This window comes from Chanodichthys erythropterus, chromosome 11 (assembly GCF_024489055.1).
Source record: "Chanodichthys erythropterus isolate Z2021 chromosome 11, ASM2448905v1, whole genome shotgun sequence".
Lineage (NCBI taxonomy): Eukaryota > Metazoa > Chordata > Actinopteri > Cypriniformes > Xenocyprididae > Chanodichthys > Chanodichthys erythropterus.
This window is the reverse complement of record NC_090231.1, coordinates 49,573,276-49,593,839: the sequence shown is the minus strand read 5'-3', so window position 1 is coordinate 49,593,839 and position 20,564 is coordinate 49,573,276. Positions and strand designations below refer to the sequence as shown.

The window sequence follows — 20,564 nt, the reverse complement described above, 5'->3', positions numbered from 1 at the left end:
GTGAACCAGTCGAGGTCATTTCCATTCTCACAGAGTGTGACTAAACCAGTGTGTGTGGAGTATGTGGAGCTATGTACCTCTTCAGAAACCACTGACTGTAAACAATCCCACAACAACCATTGGGTCCAAGAAAAATTTCACACTGAGTGAAACATTCTCTCTTTCTTTCAACTTTCTTTTTTTCCCCACTAGGGCCAGGCAGTATATTGAATTTGTGTGATATATTTTTTATAATCAATATAAAAATGAGGCAATACCATTTATATTGATATACAGTATGCTTTATATGCTTTATATTTTATACCATTCAAAAGTTTGGGGTCGGTAGGGTTTTCATTTTTTATGAAGAAATTTCTTCTGCTCACCAAGGCTGCATTTATTTGATCAAAAATATAGTAAAACAGTAAAATAGTATTAGAATTTAAAATATCTTTTTCCTATTTTAATATATTTTAAAAATGTAATTTATTCCTGTGATGTCAAAGCTGAATTTTTGAAATCATTCTAATATGCTGATTTGCTGCTCAAGAAAAATTTCTTATGTTGAAAACAGTTGTGATGCTTCAGATTTTTAAAGAAACCATGATACATTCATTTTCAGGATTCTTTGATAAATAGAAAGTTCAGAAGAACACCACTGATTTGACAGAATATTTTGAAACATTATCATTGTTTTTACTGTCAATTTTGACCAATTTAAAAGTATAAATTTCTTTAAAAAATGATAAAATAAAATCTTACTCGCCTCAAACTTATGAATGGTAGTAATGGTATGAATTTTGATTAGAAAAAAAAAAGGAAAAAAAAAAAAGAAAAACTATGGGAAATGCCTCGGCCATGACCAATCCTAGAAGCACCAATTACACAGTATTAGTCAGTTGACAGACCAATCACAAGAGTGATGTGGGAATCCCGCCTCCCTAATATCTATCGCCGCTAACAGTCCCCACTTCATTCTCAGAATATCACTTCTCCATGCAACTGCAAGGAGGGAAGTGTAGTGCGATACCTCACTTCTGTGATCAGAGAACTGGGGTTACGTAAGTAACCTAAATCTCTCTTTCAAACATTCGTTCGGTATCTCACTACGGGATATAGATAACTCATGTATTGCAGATATGCTGTCCGAAACAGGCATGTCAATCAACTCAATGATGTATAGTTGAGCTCAAAAGTTTACATACCCCTTGCAGAATATGCAAAAATGTTAATCATTTTAAAAAAATAAGGATCAAGAAAATTCCACAAGACAAAATAATAGCTACATTTATAAAAAAGACCCAGTTCAAAAGTTTACATACCCTTAATACTGTGTTGTTACCTGGATGATTCATGACTATTCTTATTTTATTCTTATGTTATACACAATGCATTAAGAGTCGGGAGGTGAAAACTTTTGAACAAGAAGATGACGTGCAAGTTTTTATTATTTTTTCATTTAGTACTGCCCGTTGGAAGCTACAAAAGTTATATACGTGTTTCCCAGAAGACAAAAAAAGTACAATTCATCCAATTCAAAAAGTTTAAATCCCCAGCTCTTAATGCATTGTGTTTTCTTCTGGACCATCAGTGAATGTTTGCAGCTTTTTTAATAGTTTAGAGTGTTTGAGTCCCTTAGTTGTCCTCAGTGTGAACAGATGTATCTCAAATACAGGCACAGCTGAAAAGGGTTCAAATATGCAAAAGATGCTTCTTTAAAAATCAAAGAATTTACAGGACATGGAGATTTTGCTGAAGAACAGATCTCAGTTTAAGATTAAGTTAGCCATTACGCTTTCTCCAATGGTAAGATATTCAGACACTCTCATCTCCCTATAATATACAACCTCTGCTCCAAGACCTGAAAAGGGCATGTCAGAGAAAGGAGACATGCAAAATGTGCAGTGTTGGGGTGCCTCCAGGACCAGGACTGGGAACTACTACTCTAGAGCATCCACACCCATAGGTGTTTTCATGAGAGGCATAGAGATCTATGGCAACTACAGCTGAACCTCTCCCACAACTGGCTCACCAACTGAGGGTGGAGAGTCCATTCTCTGTAGAGAGGAATTCCATCTGGATAGGATATCCGCCCCCCATATTCATTATTCCTAGGACAGTGAAGCTGAAGAGAACGTGTGCCACCTGGTATTTATGTATGCCACCACTGTTTTGTTGTCTGATATGCTCAAAATGTGGTGGTTCTTTAGGCACTCCACAAAATGTTTCAATGCCAGAAACACTGTTAACAGTTCTAGAAGGTCTACATGTGCATACTATAGCAAGAAGGGATGTTTCCTTTTTGCCATCTTGCCCTAGCACTGCACCCACACTGTAAGCCGAGACGGTCGTGGCCATCAGTCCCAGAAGAAGTAAACATAGTCTAAATGGGACCTTCTTCACCTTCAGAAAAAGGGATAAACAGCCTCAAATTGACCTGATGAGCTCCTCTGATAGAAATGCTTGATACAGGTTTGATTTCAGTCTGAGACCTAGGTAGAGTATGCTCTTTTGTTGGCACCAAGAAGCTTTTCGTCTAGTTTATTTTTTATAAATGAGACACAAGTACTTTTGTGTCATTTTTGTAGCACAGAGGAGCAGATCATCCAAATAAGCTGACACTCTTAGACCCACTATTCTCAGCGGTGTCAGAGCTGCTTCAACACACTTGCTGAACACTCTCAGCCCGAAAGGAACCGTCAAAAATTTGTAGGCTGTGCCTTAATAGGCAAACTTGAGGAATTTTGTGTTTTCTGTTTTCTTCAGATCGACTAACGTAAGCCAGTCTTTGGGACAAATAAAGTGAGATGACACCTTTAATGTCAGCATTTTGATCTGGTACTTTCTGAGGTGATTTTTGAGGGTCCGCAAATCCAGAATAGAATAGGACGGAACTGCCACAAACTAAGTCTCACCTCTGGGCTGGGGCTGGTTTGGGTGAACCTCCGCCTGCATTGACTGCTGAGGTGGGGCGGGGGCTAGGGTTTATGTACCCTGACTGTCCCCCTCAGCAGGACATGAGGGTTTGGGTGGGTCGAGTTTGGGTGGGTTTCAACTCCACAGGGACATCAAGGAACTCTGCCTTCTCCCTCTCTGACAAGCCTGACAGACCCAACCCCTGGACACCCAAATCTTACATGTTGCGAAAGTCCAGCCTGGAGAAACCTTTAACAGGCACCCTATCTGAGAATGTTATGTCCCAGAAATGTTGCTTCTCTGTGCATGGGACGGCTGGAATCAGCTGCTTGACTGGGAAAGTGCATGAAGACAGGCTTATAAATCCCTCTCCATGCCTTGGCCTTATTGCTGAGATGGCCAGTTGATAGAGAGTTTAGCAGCTGCTCTTTTCATTTTAATGAGGTCTAATTCCCCTGGCATAGGGACTCATCTATGGCACTGCCAGGTCTAGAAGAAAGCTTAGGAGGGGGGATAGCATCCTCCTCATCTTCCTCTCGGGCTGTTTACACAACACCATTTTCAACTAAAAACAGAAAACTTTTTATGCATTTTGGCCGTTCATTTACACAACAAATGTGTTTTTGGGGATTGAAAACGGAAACTTTTGAAAACGTGTTTCAAAGTGGAAGTTTTTGAAAACAATACTGTTATCATCTCTGTGTAAACAACAAAAATGCAGATCTGTGAAAACAGTGATGGCATGCACATGCATATTATGTGTTTGGGCCCGAGTGCTCTGTAAAAATAATGCGTATGTGCACACTTTCTTTACAAACTGACATTTCTAACTACTGACCTAGCATGGATAATAGATCGTTTTTGCAGTTCTGTATGAACGTGGATCGCTTTGACAGTGTTGTTATCTATACAAAGAAAATACTTCCTTTTTTTTTTTTTTACATCGTTGACATGTAAACATACCCTAAATCCTCCTACAAGAGATGAGCAATCACCTCATCATCTTCATTCTTTTTGTCACCCACCAAAGGGTCTGATTCAAAGAGGTGGGCGAAGTTCAGGAGAGATCTCATCCATCAGCTCTCACCAGGGCTGAGAAGAATCTCATCTATCTCCATGGGAAGTGCGAAAAAACTTGGATCTCCTTTAAGGCCCAGGTATACTTCAAACAAAGTTCTTTTTCGTTCTTCGTTTAGGAGTAAAACGAAGTTCGAAATGCGTGACCAGCGATATACTGTAAACGAACATCTGACGCCGCCCACACTGCTGAGAGCGACGGTTATATGAATATGTAAAATATGTGCCGTGCACTTTCTTCTCAGTAATAAAATAAACACAACAAAAATGAGAAAACAGCAAGAATTTTTTATAGAAAGCATAAGAAAAGCGTCTGAACATAACAACATGCAGACCTGCCAACCTTGGAAAATTTTTTTGAGTACCAGTGTTTTTTATAATTTGACACAATTAAAAATTTCACTACACCTGCTCAAAAGCATTTTTTTTATTCATTATTAATATTGGATTGCATAATGTGTGCTTATACAAACTGACAACCACAAGTGAATCACATTCACATATTTAATATGGACTAAACATTTTTATTTGCAATTTCAAGTAGGCTCTATTTACATACAACTAACCTGACAGTTGCGTCCTTTACACAGGTTTTGTAATGAAAACTAGTCTAAAATTAAGAAACCCTTAGAAAAGAGTAAACATTGAGTTTACATGTGATTCATTTAAAATACTTAATTTATTATTCCAATATCCAAATATGCTAAAATATTTGGATATTGGAATAATATTGGATAGTAAATCCCACAAGAAAAAAAGGTAGGCCTATCTATTTGTAACATGTATTTGAACAAGACAAACATTCGCAGAGGTTAGCCAATACAAACATATTTATAGAAAACAGTAAACAGTGAATAGACAGGACCCATAAGGGCAAAACGAATCGAGTATTCAAGAATATAAAGAAGTTAGTTATATAACGAGGGGTTGTGTTAACTAAAGAGTCCGCCATTTACCGAATCTTATAAACACGGGTGGATAATTAAAAATGTTTTCTGACAAAAAAATAACACAAGCAAGAACAAATTTTAAACCACGGCAATTTTCATTTTACAATGATCTTCCCTCTCTGTGCTCGCGCGCGTTTGTGTGTATGAGAGAGCTCGCGCAGCACTGAGACAACGGTGCTTTTAAATGTGCTAGTTTTCATACAAAATAAGTAGGCTATGTAACATAATTAGGTACTTTAGTTAGTATTAACACAATAACGCAACACATGTAGGCTATACGTTTCTCAACTAGGGGTGGGAATCGGAGGGTACCTCACGATACGATACTATCACGATAAATGGCTCACGATAACGATAATATCGCGAGTCAGCGATTCTACGATAATCGATATATCGCTAGACAATCCTATAATGATACATCGCGATATTGGTCTTAATATGAAAACAAAATGCACGTGAAAAGGTTAAGTGCAGGTTAACGGATAAATCTGATCTTATATGTACATTTAATAGAGTTCACGTCACCGAAAGCAAGAAATATGAGGTGCATTTTATTGACCATCAGTTAATTTCAAAATCAAAGACTGTAATAGGAGAGAGCGGCAACAGCACTGGTAAAAGGTCTCATTACTTTTAATGAAGATAACTGTGTGTTATGCGTCTGCGACTTACTTTCACTTTCATATGCGGCAGTTTGCGCGTCAGCTTGCTGAAGAGATCTGCGGCGATGTGTGATGCAGTAGCGTTCTCATATCTGACTCTCACATGTTTCAGTTTTAGTATTTTTGGGAGAAGTAAAATTTACATATGTAGTTTCAACAACCAGATGCATTTAGACTGAGCATAGACAGTTTTGACTGGAATGCGTCCCAGACCATCTCCTGAAGTGGTTTGAGCGATCGGATTTAAATCCGTCTCAAATGCGTTTTTAGGCATTTAGACCTGGTCTTTTCACGATCAGATAGCCATCCGATCAGAGAAAATGCATGAAGTCACCAGGTGCAAACAGACCCCTTTGACGTTCAAGTGCTTAGATATACACAGGAGCGTTCGAAAGCAGGCGTTTATCAGAGGATCCCTAATATATGCTTTCAAATGCTCCCGTGTAAGCGCGCGGTGAAGAACGTCAAAGATGACTACGACTGTCACATCAATGGTATAAAAGTGCGTCAAGACTTTGAACTTAAACGTGGCTGGGGCATCTATTTTACTCACACTGCTGTCCGCCATCCTGTTAATAACCTCTTTTTCTTAGGCTAGTTAACTTAAGTTCACGTTTCCCTCATTCATGTGTTGAACGCCGCCTTGAAGTAGGACGTTATGAGCAAAGAAATCTATATATAGCGCTTTATTTTTTTAAATTAAAATATCGATATTTGGCGCAGCGATACGATTCTCGTATCGCACAGAGAAGCATGACGATATATCGCCATATCGATATTTTGTCCCACCCCTATTCTCAACACTGAGAATAAATAAATAAACGCCTGTTTCTCCAGACTCGCTCTTGTCAGTCAGTCACACATCACAGCACTTTCATAATCACTAAGCCATATAGCGATTTCAATTTTATTTAGATTTGTTGTTCAACATTACTTGAGTATTTTATACCCGTTTGCCTCAAGGAGTCAGAAGTACCGTGACTGCTGTACTGTCCTCGCCTGAGAATTCAGTCACTGAGACTGCAAGAGTGGAAGAAGGGTCGCGCGGGATTTTGTGTAGCTGTCGATTTGCGGTCTCTCATCTATGCGGTCTCGCTTGCTATTTGGAGAAATGAACCCAGCGATATGATTGGTCAAACTCTTTCTTTTGCGGGATTTGAGTACTAGTACGCGCGCACAGAGGACTCACCGGGTTTTTGCGTAGTACAGAGTGACAAATCGTACCAGCGTACTTTGAGGTCAAAATGCGTACTTGGTACGCAAAATGCGTACATGTTGGCAGGGCTGCAACATGGGTATGTTAGCACGATCTCTGCAAATTAGCACTCCAGTCACGTCACGTCTTCATATAGCACTTTATTCAATAGATTGCTTAAAATCAAGCAGTTTTACAGTATCAAACATGAAAAACAGTGCCTCGTTTTTTTACAAGCACAACTTCATTTTGTACTATAAAGCTGCTATCCAGTGTATTCATGTTTTCACCCACGGAGCTCTTACCTTGACAAACTCAAACACACGAAATGAGTCAAAGATGCGCTCCACACGAGTGAAGGCGGAGCCTCGGCGTACACCTCCTATAACATTATCGTCACTGACCAATGGTAGTACGAAGGTGTTTTGCACTTTCCTGAAAGTTGTTTCGAACTTCCAAAAAGAACACAAAACGAACTTCGTTTTGGCCTGATTTTGTTCGAAATGACGTCACATCAGTTCGTTCTTCGATTTCGTTTGAAGTATACCGGGGCCTTTAGTCGCAGCCGTGACTTGTCCCCGCCCCTCTAAAACCCTTAATGGGAAATGAGAGCAGTGCGGGCAGCACTCGGGATTAGCAAGCGCAACCCGTGTGTGTCTAACTTTAAAACATGCTATGCACAGAGGGTGAGAGTCTTTGAAGAAATCGTAGACCCACACACACATGGCAAAGACGGATCTTTCACTCCAATGCTGGATGGGTTCACAGTCGCCATAACAGATATGGGAACACCAGGAGATTTACAAGATCACCACAACGTGCCTCTCAATATCGGGTCTTATTAGCAATTATTCCCGTAATATGGCGGAATCGATTCATCGGTCACTTCACTTAACGTGAAGGAATAACTGAGAAAAAGGTGCTGTAACTGTTTGAGAAAGAAAGTGAGAACCTGCCTTGATTCACTGGTCCCCACTATAAGGAATAGAAAAACAGCAGAAAGAAAAATATTCACTTTAACACTGAATATTTCCTCAGAAAAGCAGCCGCATTCGGCGACATACCTAAAATAACAGCTCGTCTTTGAACAGTTTAGCGACCACCCCTTACAAGGATCTGCTGAGGATAGCTTCCAAATTTGTAGGGAAGAGAACGAGAATGAAGTGGGGACCATTAGCAGCGATATATATTAAGGAGGCAGGACTCCTGGATCACTATTGTGATTGGTCTGTCAACAGACAGACGTGGGGTAATCGGTGCTTCCAGGATTAGTCACGCCCGAGGCATTTCCCATAGTGAGATACTGAACAAATGTTTGAAAGAGAACAAAAAGATTTATCTTACAAAACTTGTCCAGGTCACATTTCACTGCTAAATATAATAATTATTATTTAGTAATTACAATTATTTAAATTACATCTTGCAGAAAGGGAATGCAGCCTCCCAAATATAATTTATGTCTTTTGAATGTAATCCTATTCAACTTTTGTTCCACAAATAAAAATGCAGCTGTAGTAACAGGGATTTTAAATGCAATACACCGTTTGAGTTTCAGAGACGCAGAGAGACTGTTGCTGTCTGTGTGTCACGCCGTCTCATTCCACAGAGGAACACAAACGCCCTACTGTTCACAACCAATTACCTACAATCCTGCACAGTACCTTCAGACATCAGAGGCCATATTTCCACAGAAAGGTTATGACCAAAAATAAATGAACTTACCCATTGTTTCGATCATCTTGTGCTTCGCTCCTCTCTCTAATGTCTTCCCTCATTACCTGGGTTTCACGTTATGCCTGAAATCAACAAATTCACATTTACCTCCAAGTGCACTTGACTTACGACACTCATTTTTTGTCTGTGTCTAATAATTTATTTGCAAAAACAGTGAAACTGAAATTCATTCACACAATGACATCAATACACCTTTTTTATAATGAGCATGGGTCATGAATAGGGATGGGAATTGATAAGAATTTAACGATTCCAATTCCATTATCGATGTTGCTTATCGATCCGATTCCTTAACGATTCTCTTATCGATTCTCATCGGGTGAGGTAATAAGTACAAATTTGTTTGTTTGTATTAACTCGCTTTAATATCTGATCAGAAGACACAGAACAGAGTATACGCACATTATGTGTAGCAACCACAAAATTCCAGGGACATATAGCCTTGTTTCTCAACCAGTATTCACATTCAAAGTATATCACATTCATTGGTCCAGACAAAAATAAATAAATAAATAAAACTGCAATTTATGTGCCATAAAAACTAAAACACAGACTGAAAACAGTCAAAGCAGAGCTTGTGCCTTTTGGAATATTAACAGTGCTCATTTGGATTCAACCTGAAACAAAATTCAACTGACACAAAAAATACAAAGAAGTCTTCTGTAAAGACCACAACTATTAACTTAGGCAAATTAACAATTTTTGTGCAGAAAAATAATCATGTTTGCCCTCTCAGGAAGGATACGAGATCTTTCTGGACTTAATGTGTCTCCAGCAGTGGAACACTGGACAAGGGGTTACTCCGTGGTAAACGGAGTAGCTAGAGAGATACTTGCTGCAGCCTCTGAGGCAGTGTGAGACTCTGGCTGTCATCATCTTCTTCATCATCTAAATTTAATAATGACAATGGAGATTATCCGTATAGTAAAAGTTTACACAATGAAATAGCGCTCACATTAACACATTATCTTCGGCATTAATAACAGATGGCGTCCTGTTAGCTCCGCTGGTGCTTAACTCGCTGGTGGTGTCGTTGTGTAGTAGTGTATCAAACACGCGACAGTCCTGCAAATGAATTGCATGCTGTGTGGCCAAATGTTTCTGCATATTGGAGGTATTTCCCCCCCTTTGACGAAATGGAACTTTTATAAGTGTTGCAAAGTGACTGTATTGTCGTCTTTTCGCATAAAATGTAACCAAACTTTAGATCGCTTCTGCCTCGATGCCATGTTTGCTGCGTTCTAAACCAAAACAACGCAGTGTGTGTGTGACGGATTCATGACACGTTAACAACGAGAGGAACCGATAAGCGGAATTGTTAAGCCGGCATGCTAACGGTTCAAAGGAATCGATTCACTTGGCACCGGTTCTTAAGAAGAACCGGTTCTCGATTCCCATCCCTAGTCATGAACCTTATAAAGCCTACTGTATCATATTTGATACATACATTTCTAAGGCAAAATCTAATCTAATTCATCATCATAATCAAAACTTTGCTGAAAAACCTGTTGCACACCATCTACTACATGCCTTATCTCGCCTGATATATATTTAATACATTTTTAGCAAGTAAAAGGTCTTTTAGTATAACTGTAAACGACTTTTTGCTGTGAAAGCTTTACTGATTTTTATAATGTAAACATAGGAATAACTTTTATATTGTTAGTAATATTTCAAGATGAACATTTACTGGATTGAAGAACTTAGGTTTACTTGATTATCCATACACCATTTTTCAGAAAAAATAAAGTATCAAATATGATCCATCGTGCTTTTAAGAAACATTTTTTGTTCATCTATCAATTATCATTGTATATTGCATTGCATTATACCATGTGTTTTAAAACTACAGGGCTTTGGTCATAAAACTAAACATTTAAATGTCAAATGTCATCATATTATTAGCAGATATAGAGTGACAACTGATGTTTATATATAGGTAAAACTTTAAAGGGATAGTTCACCCAAAAATGAAAATTTGATGTTTATCCGCTTACCCCCAGCGCATCAAAGATGTAGGTGACTTTGTTTCTTTAGTAGAACACAAATGATGATTTTTAACCGTCTGTCAGTCTTATAATGCGAGTCAATGGTAACACAATTTATAAGAGTCAATAAACATGCACAAACAAATCCAAATTAAACCCTGCGGCTCGTGACGACACACTGATGTCCTAAGACACGAAACGATCGGTTTGTGCAAGTAAACGAACAGTACTTATATTATTTTTTACCTCTAATATGCCACTATGTCCAACTGCGTTCAGCACTCGCTTAGTGAGGTCTGATCGCGCTCTGACAATGGCAGTGAGGGCTAGACGCCACTGCCGTTGTCAGAACGCGATCAGAGCCACAGGGTTTAATTTGGATTTGTCTGTGCATGTTTATTGACTCTTATAAATTGTGTTAAAATAGACACGCATTATAAGACTGACAGACGGCAACTGTTGGAGTTAAAAATCATCATTTGTGTTCTACTGAAGAAACAAAGTCACCTACATCTTTGATGCGCTGGGGGTAAGCGGATAAACATCAAATTTTCATTTTTGGGTGAACTATCCCTTTAATTTAGGGTGCATATTACTAGAATATTAGCTGTTTATTAGTAGTTATTAAACACATTTTAATGCCTTATTCTGCATGATCTTATTCTACATTCTTCATCCTACCCAATACCTAAACTTTAACAAAATTACTAATTATTAATAAGCAGTAAAACATTTTTATTGAGTTTATTGAGGGAAAAGTTGTTTAATTTGTTTAATATGTGTTCCCTAAAGTGTTACCATTTCATCTTACTTTTTGTCCATATACAGTAAATATCAGTATCTGCACCGAATTTACAAATTTGGGCCTATAAATAAAACAGGTGTTTTTTTAACTCCTTGTGTTTGAGCTCCATTCTCACTATATCATACTATATGAGCCATAAAAGCCTGATATATCAAATATGATGCAAAACATAAATACATTTATTTTGTATTTTGCCTAATGCTTTAATAAACGATTCCATTTCAGAAAATTAGATTTTTCGTATTATTGTTTCAAATGTCCGCCTGTACAGGATTGAGAGAATTTAATTCTCAAAAACAAAACCCTAATGCAGAATTATTTCTCGCTTTTGTTGTAAATGAACATAGTGCACCAGTTCATTTAGAAACTGCATATTACAACACTAGTCTTGAATCTAAGACAGGTCAGGTGACTCGTGGGCAGACAAGCTTTCATCCGACCACCTCGTGGTAACGTGGTTCCCATGACAATGGGACACAGAGGCTGGGTCTGGTTTCCTTAGAGACGCCTGTAAGCGACAGGACTTGAGTGAATAGCTGCATTGTGGGTTTAAGCACACACTAATGTGAGTTTTTATCATCGCTGACTACAATGGGAGGTAGACAAGATATACAGAAGAACCAGTGCTGAGGTAAAGCAGTCCAGAATATGTTATTTCCCTTTGGCAGGCCCTAAGTGGTTGGCCAGAGAAGAAATACTTGCCCTATCAGCAGTCTGGACAGTGTCTGTAGCATTTTGTGTTGACAGGGCTCTGCTATCTAAATGCTTGGCTGTGTCTGATATGGTAGAAGCATTCACAGCGAAGACTTTTACATTGTTACAAAACATTTCTATTTGAAATAAATGCTGTTCTTTTTAACTTCTATTCATTGAAGAATCCTGAAAAAATACAAAGCAGTACAACTGTTTTCAACTTTGATAATAATAAGAAATGTTTCTTGAGCAGAAAATCAGCATATAATGTTTTCTGAAGGATCATGTGACACAGAAGACTGGAGAAATGATGCTGAAAATTCAGGTTTGCATCAAAGGAATAAATGACATTTTGACCGTTATTTTAAATTGTAATAAAATGTCACTGTTTTTACTGCATTGTTCATCAAATTAATACAGCCTTGGTGAGCATAACTTTCAAAAACATTAAAAAAATCTTACTGACCCCAAACTTTTGAACAACAGTGTAAATAAATAAAAAACAACCCAGACTCTGTTAAATACATGTAAATTTTGCAACAAAGTAAATAAACATGGTTTACTACCCTCTGAATTATTGGTTACCAAAAGCATAAAACCACCAAAATTCAATAGACATTTAGAAACCAAAACTGTGGATTTCCCTATGCAGTTCATTATTGATAATTGTACGTAATGTTGGCCTATGCAGTTTATGTTGTTAATATTAATGCAATAATTTCAATGTGATTGTAGAGAAAATTCTATCAACTTTTGCATTATAAACATTTTGGAACTGTGCTGGGTCACCATGTCCAAATCTATGTACTGAAACAAACCAGGTGAAAACAACTGCATTAACATAGCGGTAACACTCAGTGCAAACCAACATACTATCCACCCTCTATACATTAGCCTCGCTGCTGTCTTTGTATGGACTAATGCTCTTACGTGAGGATTAACTTCCTCCTGTGATGCTTCTCAACAGTTTTAATTAACGGTGACGGCAACATCTACAACAAGAAGCTGAAGGAGATGAAGTCTTTTCCCTCCTACACATAGTTCCATGACAGTTTTACAAGAGTAAGACAACATACAGCCAGGACCAATACAAACAGCCATTTTAAACAGACGAATGAAAAAATATAAAAATAGATCAAAGTTAAATTTGTAAATTTAAAATAGTATTTAATACCCTGCATTTACAGAACGATAAAGTAATGAATTAGATATCACTATTTAAAGTTACAAAGATGTAGTTGTCATGTTATCTGCATATTAAAGATACCATGTTCCCACAGCAGCTGTTGGAAACATTTTGATTGCTGGCCTCGCAAATACAGACTGAAGCAAAGAAATTAGTCTGTCATTTTGGGCGTAACACTTTATTTTACAGTGTCCTTGTTACATGTTACATGTACTAACTGTAGTAATAAAAGTAAATTACATTTCCTCACATCTAGCCATAAACCAAACCCTAATCCTAAATCTATAGTAAGTACATGTTCTTAATTAATATTACTCAGTACTCAAATGTGTAATTACACTGTAAAAAGACACCTTAAAATAAAGTGTAAACCTCACTTTTTCACTATTTCTGTTTTATCTATTATCAATACCTAGGAATCATGCTGTTTTGTCTTTTTTTTTTTCTGAACCAACAATTGTCATTTTTACTTCATCTAAAATTATTTATTTTGTTGTAAAATTACATTTTGGAAAGAAATTGAAATGAAATGGCTGGCTTTGTCTTACTGAAACTAATTTAATAGTATTTTGTCTAAGTACATATAAATAAATAATATTTTCTTTTTTTTGCATAATTTGATACAATTGTAGCATGATTGAAACTAAATGCTCACAAATGATTTCTTGATGTTTTATATTTCATCTCATGTTTGTCACTGAAACAGTCTCTTCTAACCAAGTACACTAAATTTAGGGGCAAATGTTGCTGGTGGTGGAAATAATGTCACAATTTAGGGAGGGGGAAGTTTGTGTAAAAATACATCTACAATAGCTGAATAATTGAAAAGCTATTTTAATTTTGCTCATTGTTTAGTCATTTTAGAAATAGGCTAATAATTATTTTATTATGAAATTATGAATGTCCATGTTTTAAGAATGCAGATCTGGATCTAGGACAAGGGTAAAACAACAAAATCCACAAAAAAAAAGTCATTTCAAAAGTAGCTTTTGAAAATAATAATGCACCTCTTATAGCATAAATCCAGCCCCTGTTACATAAAAGTGGCTGTTTTGGGACATGGTTGCAGTATGTCCCGTTACTCGCAGATCGCGCTGATCTCTTTGTGTCCACAGGCCTGTCGGGTATAAAATCCGCTTTTCGTCCAGAGCACCGATGAAGCAACAGGCTGCTGGCGTGACGAATGACGAGAAAAGTTTACAAAAAAAGAGCAAACAGAGTACGGTAAACGGCATTAAGACAACGATACGCGGGCGGCGTTAATAAAACAATAGATGATGCGCGCGCGACATTGTTTAATTTTAACAAAATGTACACAATGTGTCCCTAACATGATCACATCAAAGACAGCAGCGGCATTCACAAGCATTCACGGAGAATAATGAGTTTTGAAGAGCATAACTTACATGAGCAGCGGTATCTCGCTACGGGACGGAGTCTGTCCGGTTGTGTTGTGTTAAAGATGGGCGCTGTGTTTGAAACTGGAGCCGCCCCGCGCGCGCACACACGCACACGCACACACACACACTCATGCGCCGCTCCGTGGCTGCCATGACCACTGATCCCCTGTAACCCTCACAAACATCTGAAGAAAACCGCACTGAAATAGATAACACTGAAGTTTGTTTCCGCCACAGAATAAAAATAGGTAATGCTGTTTTTTTTTGTTTTTACTACGCAATTCGGACTTATTTCCTCACAATTGCGAGTTTCTGTCTCACATTTCGGAGTAGAACTCGCAATTTCGACTTTATTTCTCGCAATTATGAGAAAGTCATTGTGAGATATAAACTCGCAATTACGAGAAATAAAGTCCGAACTGCGAAATATGAACTCGGAATTGCCAGGGGGAAATTTTCCATAGTGTGGAGAGCCTAACAGTTGGTTCATTAATATTTTTGTTACCATTAGTCGATAAACATATTCAAAATTGTGAAACAGGTGCTATCACATCACATGGGAAAGTTGTCATGCTAGCAGCTTTGCACTCAAGAACACTAGCAAGAAAAGACCAACCTACAATGCTTTCACATTCCACTGCGCAAAAAATTGCAGTCATACCTCTCTCTCCTCTCCTTCTCCTCTTCTTCTCCTCTTCAGTTACACTCAGGTCAACAAAAGTTCACTTAACGTTTATATGTCATATATAATGAACGGTGTGAGCTCATGTTCATGTTTGGTATAATTGTCCTAGCGTGATCGGTCCAATGGTCTAATTTTGGCTAAATTCCAGTGAATGGTTTACATTTATTTGTTTTGATATTGAAGAAGCTGGAAAACAGTCCCAGACTTTCAATCTTAAAGTTCTATTAAACTACATAAAAAAACTATTAAACACATTTAAAAACTATAAACACAAACAAAAAAATCGTCTTTTTTTTATCTTCGAACTTAGAAAAAAAAAAAAAAACACTTTCAGACCAGGCTTTGTCAAAAACGTCTCAGGTTCTGTATGTAATTTGGTTCCTTGAGAAGGAACAAGACTCTGCATCATGACATTGACACTATGGGAACACTTCTGTGAGCCGGAGTCTGAAGCATGTGTGGGAATGCGCCAATCCTTATTCGCCAAAAGCCTGTTCAGATGACGTAGCGTAAGCATGTCACAGATACCATAAATAGACACTTGAAATGCACGTCACCAGATTCTAATTGTCAAGAAGGAAGATATTTTCAGGCATTGCATAACTATGACAAAGAGATGCAGCATCTCGTTCCCTCTCATACCCCCTTTCCACCAGCATGAACCGATCCTAGTTCAGAGCTAGTGCTAGTGTCAGTTCGGAGTTGGTTCAACTGACGAGCCTTCTAAGAACCAGTTTGCCTTTCCACAGGCTAGAGAGCAAGCACAGAGTCAGCGTCACTGTATACGTCTCATATTTCACAGCAAAGCTAGCGCCGCAGGGCCAAACAAAAACACACCAGGCACCAGGCTTCTCGCAAAGCAATCGGCGCATGACATCAAAGCTCCGCGAGAACGATCCAAAAGCACAAGAAGTCGTATGCTCTAGAAAACGCTCCCGCGCATCCACGGCACCCGCCGAATCGGTCCGCGCTACTCCGATACATCTCGAACAAGCCTATTATCAACAATCGCGGATGTTTCACTACTGTTGATGCTCATGGCTTTGCGAACCTACATCGGCATCCAAACACGGCTCGCCGTAATTTGTATATAGCCGGAGATTACGATCGAGCTGCTTTTAGCTCGATTAGCTGTTATTTAAAAAATGGCGGTCACAAGTTTCTTGTTGGTCACGGTAACCCCGCCCCGAGCCCCTGACGCAAATGGTTCTTACTTCTAGCCCAGCAATGTTTTGGTGCTACTTATGAATCATTTTTCCTGGTTCGGAGCTGGTGCTTTGTGTTTCGAAAGACAAAGAACTGATTTGAAACTAGGCTCTGGCTCCGAACCAGCACTCAAACTGTCTTGGTGGAAAAGGGGTATCAGGGAACCTGGCTACATACGTAATCTGAGACGCTCCCTTTCGAGTGGAAATGAACACTGCATCAAGACATTGATGCTATGGGAATGTCAAAACCCACGTCGCCATACTGAAAGAATTATATAGAAGAATACAAGTTGTAAAGTTGTTGCACAAGCTCACACCTTGTGGTCTAAGAATGGTTACCCAAAGGAGACAAGCCTGGGATAAACAAAACTCAATAATAAACATACATGGATGTGTGTGGAAAGAGCTAGCCTGCCGCAAAACAAGCATAAAGAGGCACAAAAATAAAAATACTTTTCCAAGAATGTAGTGTCGGAATCTCCCAAGGAGAACATTCCAGAAGAGAAATTAGATCCGATAACCACACTCGGACTGGCCAAAAATGGAGCAACTATAGGTGAACTCCGTCCTGACAAACTCTGGCTAGGGCTCCAGGGAGCACAGCAATCGGGGGAAAGACGTACAGGTGTAGCTTTGGCCATGCCTGTACCATAGCGTCCAGCCCTAACAGAGCTGGAAGTATGAGGGAGAACCATAGGGGACAGTGGGTCGATTACTCTGAGGCGAACAAGTCTACTTCCACTTTGCCAAACCTCTGCTAAATTTGCACCTCTACTTCCGAGTAGAGTCTCCATTTCCCAGGCCTCAGGCCCTCCTTCAACAGGATATCTGTTCCCACATTCATAAGCCCTGGAATGTAGACCGCTCTCAGAGAAAGCAGTCTGCCTTGTGCCCAGAGCAAGATCTACTGTACCAACCTGAACAGGGGGTACAAACCCAGACCGCCCTGCTGATTAACATGAGACTACTGACATGTTGTCTGTCTTCACCAACAGGTGGTAACCCCTCAGTTCCGAAGAAAGTACCTTAGAGCAAGAAATACAGCCTTCATCTCCAGGCAATTTATGTGCCAAAAGAGATGTTGGCCTACCCAGACTCCCTGGGCTGGGCGACCATCCAGGATTGCGAGCTCCCTAACCCAAATTAATACATCTGTTGTTACCGACCTTTGGGGACAACATGCCCCTAATGTGGGTCCCAAGGTGAGAAACAGGGAACTGCTCCACAAAATAAGAGTACGAAGCTCTCTGCACATAACCCTTATTTTTCCCAGTGGGTTGCACAATAGGTGGAACCCCCTGCTCTTTAGCCACATCTGAAATGGCCTCATGTGTGGGAGCCCCAGTATAAAGTTGGCAGCTTCTGCCATAAGACCCAGAAGCCTTTGGTACTGGCAGACAGAATTTTTTGACCTAACCTGAACTCCTTCAGAGCTGTTAGAGCCAATCATCAATATAATTAAGTGCACGGAAGCCATGGAGTCACAGAGAAGCCAGAGCTGCATCCATACACTTAGTGAATTTGCCAAAGGGTGGCACACACTGAACCCCTGTGGCCACAACAGTCAGGCTGCTTCTTTCTAGCCATTCTAGCAGTGATGATCATCTTAAGATCGTCCCTCACCCTAAATGGCTATGTGCAGTGCCTGGCTCCCTGATGTAGATGAAACCTGTCGACCACAGCATTGACTGCGTTGCCAAACAAGCCCAACGGCGAAACTATCATCCAGGAGTAAAGCTTTTTCTTTTTCTCTGATGCCAGTCAAGTTGAAACACAGGTGCCTTTCAGTGGTAACCATAGCAGCCATAGCACGGGCAATGGAGTGGGCTGTCTGCTTAGTGGCATGGAGGGCAAGAACTTTGACCAAAGACTATAGATATAGAAAGATGGTTCACACCTATTAGTTATGAATGGGAGAAACTGCAATTCGCAATATGGCAGGATACGTCTCGCCTTCTAAGTAAAAGAGCCAATCGCTAATTGATAATGTCATTGCATCACTGCAGCTGCCGTTACAGGCTCTGGTTCCCATAGAAACCTGAGATTTGTGCTTAGGACTACACATGCGCATTGGCTCTTCTAGCCTGAAAAATAAGTTTTTTTTTTTTTTTAAATGCTATTTGGGCATAAGAAACAACATTTATGGAACAGTTCATGTCAGATTTTGTTGCTGAGTTCGCCAAGCCGTTTTTTAGATTTCAGAATTCCCCATTCAAATTGATAAGACTTGGATGCCCGAAATAGCTGCCCAGAGGCGTTGCAAATATGGCTGCTGAGTGAACAGACTTTCCTTGAAAGGGACTTTGCTTTGGCCCAGAGGAGTTCTTTGACTGACTCAGGGTCAATTCCCTGTTCAAGTCCAGGTCGTTTCAGAAGGTCAGCCTGGTATGCCAGCAAAATAGTCATAGTGTGCAGGGATGTACCAGTCTGACCCATCACTTCATAAGCTTTGCCCATGAGGCCAGATGTAATTCGACAGGGTCTCAAAGCCTGCAAGCATCTCTGCAACCTGCATCAATGCCGCATACTCATATTGCCCAAGCCCCATGACAGGGTAATGGACTCGAGCCTAGTATAGGTTGTCCCAAGACTTCGATACCTCAGTATGGAGGTCTGGGAAGAATGGCAGGTTTCTACAGGGCTGCTGACTGTAAGTGACTGTGCTGTTGAGGTACGAGGGGTGCTTGAGGCATCAGGGTCACCACCCAGCTCCTCAGAACCAGAGGCGACCAAAAGTATGTCCTTGTCTAGATTGGAAGAAATCACTAAGCAAGCTTCCGGATCCAAAACACGTTCCTCTGATTTAGGCGATTGAGCAAGAGAAAGGGCAGAGATCATCATGATTTAAACCGCCCCGAACCACAGGACGCAGACAACCAAATCCCATCGCTTATGAAGAGAGCTATATGTGAGTGGAGCTTAATCAAAGTGTGCTTCTCACAATGAAGGCAATCAGCTCCCTTGAGAGCCGATTGAGCATGTTCCACTCCTAAGCAGATGACAAAGATGATGACATGGCACGGCTTGGCTCGGCTCAGCTCACTTTACTTTCGGTTTGCTTTTCCACTGCAGTTTAAAGTGGGTGGGAATATAGACTGATCATTATAGTTGTGCTGCCTCTACTGCCGTGGATCTGCTCCTTGGCTACCAACGAGAGGAACGTCTCTCCATACATTTGGCCCCTTTTTGCCAATTTTTTGTTTTATTTTTTATGTTTTATTCAATATTTGTACTTTACCAGATGGCACACAATCGAAAACAGCAGGATTTGTCGCCGTCTCTTCTCTGATTAAGAAGAGATCAAAGACACCGTCCCCGAGTGACACGGTTGACAAAATGGCTAACCTTTGATGACATTCTAAAAACCTAGTTGATGGCGATGCGGAGTGAATTTGCTTCTCACATGTCAGTTGTGCAGTCGCTATGTTCGAAATTCTTACAGGTGAGATGTGAGAATAAAAGAAAGTAGTTGCAGATCACAATGTGTGATAAGCCGCGCTTGAACAACAGGTGGTGGATTTACAAGATCGCAACAGGCGCAGCAATCTGCGTCTGGTTGGATTGCCTGAAGGATCCGAAAAGGATGACTCTATGGGTTTTCTGAAAAGATAGCTGCCGACATGGCTCCCTTCTCTGGCGGGTAGGGAGATTGAAGTGGAACGAGAGTGTACACTAAGGTCTCCTCAGATCACACTAAACCTAGGGTCTTTATCTTTAAACTTTTGTGATACATGGACAGGGAGCTCATTCTGCGGGCTGCCAGAATTCATGCTCCGGTAAAAACAACCGACGGAGCAACGCTGTCTTTCTTTCCAGACTTTTCTCCATTGAGTGCAAAAAATTGTGTTTGCACCAATTTGGAGGGAAATGAGGGAAGCTGGCATCCAGAATTTCCTTCTTTATCCTGCAACACTGAAAGTCATTCTCAATCAGGGTGAACAAAAAATACTGTACTCCCCAGAGGAAGTGAGATATTTCCTCAGTCATCATTCAGCTACTAACCCTCTGTGAACTTCAGCAGGACATTTTCTGTCTTTAATTGAAGAAGAGATGCTCTAATTTGTCAGGTTCTTTAAGTGTTTACCT

At 39.8% G+C, this 20,564-nt stretch overlaps 1 protein-coding gene across 7 annotated transcripts in view; it reads right to left on the bottom strand.

The window, feature by feature from the left end:
• Window positions 1–14,670, bottom strand: part of LOC137030020 (multiple PDZ domain protein) — a 129,252-nt gene extending 114,582 nt beyond the window's left edge. For all 7 annotated transcript variants that reach the window (XR_010896376.1, XM_067399946.1, XM_067399948.1 and 4 more), the window contains exons 1-2: window positions 14,592–14,670; window positions 8,502–8,575 (exon numbers count right to left, since the gene is read on the bottom strand). Coding sequence is in view for 6 of the 7 variants with exons in the window: in XM_067399946.1 (XP_067256047.1) it covers window positions 8,502–8,517 (16 nt within the window). In the remaining variant the exon portion in view is untranslated. The remainder of the gene's footprint in view (window positions 1–8,501; window positions 8,576–14,591) is intronic.
• Between the last annotated feature and the right edge of the window lie 5,894 nt (window positions 14,671–20,564).